This window comes from Penicillium odoratum (assembly GCF_028828045.1).
Source record: "Penicillium odoratum strain IBT 22623 chromosome Unknown utg000005l_segment0_segment0, whole genome shotgun sequence".
Lineage (NCBI taxonomy): Eukaryota > Fungi > Ascomycota > Eurotiomycetes > Eurotiales > Aspergillaceae > Penicillium > Penicillium odoratum.
In genome coordinates this window covers 5700450-5707671 of record NW_026643147.1, presented here as the reverse complement: position 1 = coordinate 5707671, position 7222 = coordinate 5700450, and the positions used below count along the sequence as shown (strand labels likewise).

The 7222-nt window shown below is 47.4% G+C and overlaps 3 protein-coding genes across 3 annotated transcripts; all 3 read right to left on the bottom strand.

Annotated features, from left to right (window-relative positions):
• N7520_007714 (uncharacterized protein) lies at positions 1–1851 on the bottom strand (the record flags this gene model as incomplete). Its single annotated transcript, XM_057141648.1, has 5 exons — positions 1–463; positions 516–694; positions 743–860; positions 912–1384; positions 1450–1851. 5 exons carry the CDS (start codon positions 1849–1851, stop codon positions 1–3), a joined length of 1635 nt encoding a protein of 544 aa, XP_056995654.1.
• An 865-nt stretch (positions 1852–2716) lies between these two features.
• N7520_007713 (uncharacterized protein) lies at positions 2717–3436 on the bottom strand (the record flags this gene model as incomplete). Its single annotated transcript, XM_057141647.1, has 2 exons — positions 2717–3312; positions 3367–3436. 2 exons carry the CDS (start codon positions 3434–3436, stop codon positions 2717–2719), a joined length of 666 nt encoding a protein of 221 aa, XP_056995653.1.
• Positions 3437–5824: 2388 nt separating this feature from the next.
• Positions 5825–7054, bottom strand: N7520_007712 (uncharacterized protein; the record flags this gene model as incomplete). Its single annotated transcript, XM_057141646.1, has 2 exons — positions 5825–6737; positions 6813–7054. 2 exons carry the CDS (start codon positions 7052–7054, stop codon positions 5825–5827), a joined length of 1155 nt encoding a protein of 384 aa, XP_056995652.1.
• Between the last annotated feature and the right edge of the window lie 168 nt (positions 7055–7222).

Below are 7222 nucleotides of genomic sequence, written 5' to 3'. Positions count from 1 at the left end.
TTAGACTCCACCACGGCTGAAAAGCTCACGGCCAATTTCAACATTTGGGCGCACGTTCATGCTTGATGTTGAGCTGCTACGTCGTCGGCGTCGGGACTCATCTGGGTCCGCGGGGCTCAGGCCACTGGCACGAGCGTGTAGATTGAGAATATCAGTAAGACTGACTACACCAACTAATCGTCCTGATAGTCGTGCACCTGGCAGTGAAGATGCTGGAATTGACGCAGCCAGGGGTGGAGTGGCTGTGGGAGACTGGGAAGGCGGCGGCGCTGGGTGATGAGGAGGATAGTGAGGTGGCGGGGCTACTGCCGATTGAGGCAGAGGCGAAGCTGGAGGGGAGATAACAGGGAAAGAACCTGGGCCAGCTCCCAGTGGCGGCGTTGGAAGAGGCATATGGAGTGCGGAATGAGAAGGTGTTGGAGGTCCTGATGAAGACGGGGATGCCGGCTCGGTCACCCAAAGACTACCCAAAGTTAGATATTTGTTCAGTGTTTATCATTGAGGAAAGTTCTAACCGATGTGATCGAGTTGCAACAATCTTCGCAACTGTATGGGCCAGAGTAGAACCCGGATTCACATGGAATACGGGGAAAGAGTCTTTGCCTTCCATCAATCCACGAGTAGACAAGATGACTGAGATGAAATGGATGCATGTGTTTTGAAGAAGCGGCAACGAAGAAGAACGAGTCAAGAGCTAGAGTAGGTTAGCGAGATCCGCGTTCGAATAGTAAAAATGGTATACCTTGACGTCTGTGGTAGAAATATTGCCGATGACATTGAAATGATTATCCACCACGACAAGAGAGGAGACTCCCTCGCTGTCCATGACCTGAAGGGCCTCACTGAGAGGCTTGTCGCCACTAAGTATCGATTGTTAGCACAGAATAGAAACTTGATTCGAATCGACTTACTTGATAGAGATAACGTTCTGCGAGCCAATGCGCAAATCACGCAGAGCCTGGGGGTAAAGCTGCTCAATAATAGGGAAGCTGCGTCCATTCTCCCAGAGAAACTTTACCAGTCTGAACTGGCTGAAAATGCCAACCACTTCGTTGTCGTTGGACTCTTTGGTAATCACCACACGGTGGACACCACCACCAAATGTCTCTACAGCCGCCATCACATTCGCTGATGCCGGCAATGTGACGAGTGGCTCCTTCTCCACACCTAGGCGTTTCACATCCCTTATCGGGATCTTCTCACCTTCACGAGCTTTCTTGGCAATCTCATCATACGATGCGCGGTGCTCCTCGGGTGGAAATGACAATCCGGCAGCCAGCAGTAGATATGTGTTCAGGTCCGAGTAGTCAAAGGTAGCGACCGCAGATTTGTCTTCTGGAGTTTCCCGGATCAACAGCACCGCAGCGCCAGAGTCAATCAACAGCTAAGATAGATATGTGAGCTCCTATTCTTTTTCTATGTTGGACCTGGAGACTCGAGCTCCCTTACATTTGTAGCCTCTTCAATGCCCGTATCCATCTCAACGAATCGCAAGTCATCTGGGCTGATAAGCTCCTCAATGGAGATTTCTCGCCAGTCGCGGTCAACAAAGGCCGGGTCGACAGTCTTTGGTGGTGGGGGGTTATCGATAAGACTCTGAAGGGCGGACTGGTTGAGAGATGGCTGGCGGCGGGTACGAGGAGAACCTGGCGGACCCCGTAAAGTCTCACTCAAGCTCTGACGGTGTTGATGATTTGCAGGAGGCATGTGCGTCACACGAAGGGAATTGCGGTTGGAGGAACGGGAGTCAGTGCTGGATCGAGGAGAAGCGATATTAGAGCCATTGTTGGAATTGGCAGAGGCATTGAGGGATGTGTCGGAGCCTTCCCGACGAATCTGCTGGTCTGCCATGACAAGTTGGGGCCAAACAATGTAGGTGAAGTTGGAGAGGCAAGAGAAGCGGTGATAGCGCGGGGTTGATGTGCGTAAGCCAATCATGAGGCGCCGGTTTCTGACATCATGAGATTATGTCATCATACTGTGGGGAGTATATCCACAGTCAAGCTCATGCCATCATGTTTTACATCTTTAGCAATTGGAAATGATTCCTGACTCTTAGATACAATGATTTTATCAAAGAAAATATCAACACCACATTGTTTGAATCAAAACGTGATCATCGTTGTTCAATACTTGAGTTGGATTCTACTATAGAGTAATACTACGATCTACCATTCAGTCCAACAAGGCGATTTCTGGTATCCACCTTGTCATTCCCATTGAATCTGCCTCTCAAGGTCCTTTGATATGCTACTATGTACTAAAGCGTTGCTATATTTATATGGGGCGAATGTGGATCTAGAATCGCTGGTGTTGACGCAGCAAGCTCCACTAGTGCCCACCCGCGCTTAGTGTCGATCAACAATCCCCCATACAGTAATCAAATAGGTGGCAAACATCGGGCTTGAGGTCAACTATTTCAATTACTTAGAATAAAAGCCCGTAGAAACTGTGTGTCTATTAAAATGGACTACGCGAGAAGCATATGCAACTTGGACTGATTCTACAAGCCATGTAACGAACGAATTGTATTTCCAATGTTATCCAAATTCCGATACCCATTCTACCCTAGGTAGCACATATGAAACGTTATACATACACCACGAGATTTCACCGTCTATAATGATGCTGGCCCTGATGAGTTTCAGGACACTTTGACCTGCAAGCTCATTCTGACAGTTCACTCTCTAGGCATTCCCAGAAATCGGCCAGTAATTTATGCCTGAAACTCAGTAGGCTTCTTGGGGGCAGAACCATCCGTCTTCTGGGGTGGGGGAGGGACGTTGCTGCTCTGGGGTGGGGGAGGAGTCTCGTCACGCTTGTTGTTGTCGCTCTGACCCTCCTCGGGAGGAGAACCGCCGGTCTTCTGGGGTGGAGGAGGGACATCACTGCTCTGAGGAGGGGGAGGAGTCTCATCACGCTTGTTGTTGTCGCTCTGACCCTCTTTGGGAGGAGGACCGCCGGTCTTTTGGGGTGGAGGAAGGATGTCATTGCTCTGAGGGGGAGGAGTCTCGTCACGCTTGTTGTTGTCACTCTGGCCCTCCTTAGGAGGGGGACCATCAGTCTTCTGAGGCGGAGGAGGAACATCGCTACTCAGAGGAGGTGGGACATCGTTATCACGCTTGTTGGTGTTCTTTTCGTCCTTTGGGGGAGGGCCATCGGTCTTCTGAGGAGGTGGAGGGACGTCGGTGGTCTGGGGAGGTGGAAGGACATCTCCACGCTTGTTGTTGTTATTCTCCTGCTGCTGAGGAAGTGGAGGGGAAGCAGTTCCAGAAGGTGGCGGTGGCAGCTGCTCAGAGATCTCGGAAGGACCTGAAGCATATTGTTAACTATAATTCTAAAGTATGCATTGGGGTCTCAACGTACGCTCTGCAGGAGGTGCGCCAGCAACCAGGCCGGCGGCCATCAGAGTACCGATGATAGCGGAAATCTTCATGGTGATGATATAAAGATTGTATAAAAAATGATTTTTTAGAGAGTGATTTTATAAAGAGTGATTGTCTTGGTTGTAGGCTTGTGTTGTGTTGATGATTTGAACAGATGAGCGGAAATCGGTGAGCCTTTTATACCTTTCCAAACCCCTAGCAATGACTCCTTCATCACATCATTAGAAGACAAAATGCATCATGAGTTGATTTGTCCAGCCTTTTCGGTCGTCAGCTGGTGACCTATGGGGCAACTGGAGGGCACATCAATGGAGATGAAAATAGGGTCGAGATGTGATCAGGCAGAGGAGGTTCTCCACGATGTGTTTCAATGGTGCCGATCTACATTATGCATAACTGAGCACGGAATAAATGGCCAATGTCTTACGAGTCCTGTATGATGATAATTTCCAAAGCTGGGGATGATGAGCCTGGCTTGGCGTCTGGAGCCCTAAGTGGAGTCCGGATGATGCATATAGAGTGGGAGCTCGAGATCAATACACATGTCCAGGCTTACGAGTCTTGCTTAGCAAAGTGGGGCATAAATGAGGCAATCATAATGATCGTCAAGCTAATCCGGTCTTTGGTGCTTGCAAAGTGGTTCCGCCATTCTTAATCTCTATCTTGGTTTGTGGTTTGGCGTACACGCGGCCCTGTCGATCGTCCACCATACGCCCCACTAGACACTACTCATTCTCACTATTGCACCCTGCCCAGGCACAGAGTACATGAGTATATATCGTCATAAAAATAGCTACTGTATTGTATCACCTCATCCGTGCTATGACTGGTCTTTACCCATTTATTGTAAACAAAATGTTCAGTGAATCAGACAGGTTGGATGCCCATCGGTTCACCTAGTATACAACTCTCCACTTCCTGAGACTTCAACTATACCTAGTGTATATATTAAAGTGACTGTTGTATTTGATATAATCACGAAATACTCAAAATCTAGAGGTAACATTTGAATAATAGGACCAATCCAAGACCGTGAGCGGAGCTGTGCCGCGAAAGTGATAAAGATTACAAGTCCAGGTAAACAAACAATCACCAAGTCACCCCAAGATTCTAGACTTGAGGCAAGACAGAGGTCCGTGGAGGTGTGGTCAGGGGATGATTTCGAGCTACATATGTATTGAAGAACCCTGGAATCATTAGGGAATCTAGGATTCATTCATCATTGAGGAAGCCATTAAACAACCAGAGAGAGATCACCAAAGGAGCATTTGAAAGACATATACTGAAACTAGTAGTCTTCAAATCAGCGGTATCCACGATAGCATTATATTAATATCCGATGTCTTGAAAGAGTTCTCCAAGGCTTGTTTGATAGTCACCAGTTCACTGAAGCGATCGACTTATTGTGCAGGACATCCAGGATGTTCTAAAGGTTGTGGTGTAGACCGAAGCCGATCCAAACCCTTTGACCAGAGTGACAATATCCAGAGGTAAAATTCGTCCCGCACTTCTGAGGACTACTTCTCGCGAATCTCGGCATCAAATAAAAGTACAAAGTCAAGTGGTTCTCGATTGCAGAGAATTCTACGGAGGTCGCTTTCAAAAGTCCTTGCGCAGGTGGATCCTAGTGTATTATTTGTTCAATTAGCTCGGTTTTGACCTTGTAATTGTAATGAATATTAACCCCTCCCCTAATCCTCCCCCTGAATTATCCTAATTACCACAGTATCTTGTTAAACTATGCCTACCGAAATTGCCCAGCGTGCAGCAGTATTAACCTTGATTTGGCAAGGTATATCAACTGCTGAGGTTCTGAAATGCTTGGCATTTCAAAGAGTAATATCCGGAGTATCCATGCACGAGCAATTGAACGGGATTTTAAAGTATCATCTCGTCCTTTAGTTATCCTTGATAGCTATATTATCGATGCTCCTCGCTCCGGACGACCAAAAAAGCAGATACCTCAAACAACAGAAGTGATCCTCGCAAAGGTGCGACTTGATCCATATGGATGAGAGGAACATGCGCTGATATTTCTGGGGAGCTAAGCTTGGAGAACATCGATATCCTAGCAACAACAGTAAAGCAAATTCTCAGAGCTGCTGGAATAGGGAAAACGAAGCCAACTCGGAAGCCTGGACTAACGAAGAGGATGATAAGTAAGCGGTTAGCTCGGTGTTATTAGCATCTTGTAATGGATTTCCAGACTGTCATCTTCACTGAAGAAACTTCTGTTGTTTTATTACACCAGCGAGGAGGTTATCGAGTTTCTTGGCTATTGGCTATGCTATTCTGACCAGCTTACTCAACCGAACAGTGTTTTCATCTCAGAAAATGCGAGCAGAAGCAGGACATAACCCTCAAGCTGTTCTAAACTAATGGATGGCATAGATCCGTGCATGTTTGATCCAGGTTATGACTACTACGTGTTGTAGATTTCACATAAATTGTCCGAGCACCCCAGCCAAATCCTGACCTCGATCTTTCATGGCTCGTTTCTTTTTACCGGGTCCTGATATCTCTCCTGGTACTCTCTTCTTCTCGTGTGACGGTTCACACACAGCTCTAACAAGGAAAAAAATATCTTTCGCGCTACATCCACTCGGCCAATCAAATCCCCTCGATAGTTGAAATTCCATAAGCGGAAGATCCAAACCCAACGAGTGCGGTTTGAGAGGCTCCATACCAGCGAAGTCCAGGAAATCACCAGGTCCATGCGCGTAAATCTTCTCAATCGCTAGCATCTCATCCATGGCTTTATCTTGTCCATGTTTTTCGACAATCCAGTCCATCCGCCGCACAATCCAGCCATCAATCATGATCCAATCTTGCTGGTCTATTGGATGATATCGACTGAACTTGCGGGTAAAGTGATCACAGTGACATATAGCGATATATTGCAGTTCCGGAAGCTTTCTAAGTAGCGGTAACACATGAGGAGTCAAGTTTCCCTGGAGGCCCAATCGCAGAATACGTAGGTGCTGGAGTGATCCCTGGGTTTCTGCCATTTCAAGCCAGCTCCGGATTGCACCGTCCTGCATTCCATCAGTGGCCTGCACAGGTGTCCGCAGCGAAATGTCATTTCTCCTCAGTCTTTCTGAGGTGATGTGGAGACAAACCAGGTTCGTCACGTTAGCGATAGCAAGAGAATCAGCCACATTAGTGAAATTGTGGGCGACGGATAATTTTGCACGCCATTGGCAAGTGTCACTATTCATGATTTCGAAGTATTGCCGCAGTGGTTTTTTCATATTGCAATAGTCAGTTATCAGATGGTAGTGTGGGTGTCTTTCCCTAAATTGTGGGTATACTGTAGTCATGATCTTCCACATGTGCATTGTCCGCTTGTTGCTAGAATAAAGGAGTCAGGTCTGAAGATGAAAAGCGAAGGAGGCAGCAAGACAAATTAAATATCCTAAAACATACCACTTCTCTAGGCACTGCCACAGATACTCCGCAATGATCCACGGGATATCGGCAAACATCTCAGACTTCAGTTCAGACTGATCACGTAGCACGCGTTTCATCGCAGCGTGTTTCAAAGACGGAGCACCCCGTTCTTGAGTGGTCTCCCAATCTACTGGCAAGAATGGCGATTCGTGATTCCAGTGTGGACCACGTGAGAAGTCATTTTGAGGGCCCTCGGACCAGTGCTTGATGATAGACATGACAATTTTGAATTTTGGGATAGTTTATTGCTTTCCCAAGGTTGATAGGTGGACTTATCTATGATATACAGCCTAGTGGCTGGTGGACTGCGGAGACGCGATTTGACGCGAAACATTCCAAATCGGGAAGCCGCCAGGCTGGTCATCACGTGGAGATATCAAACACGC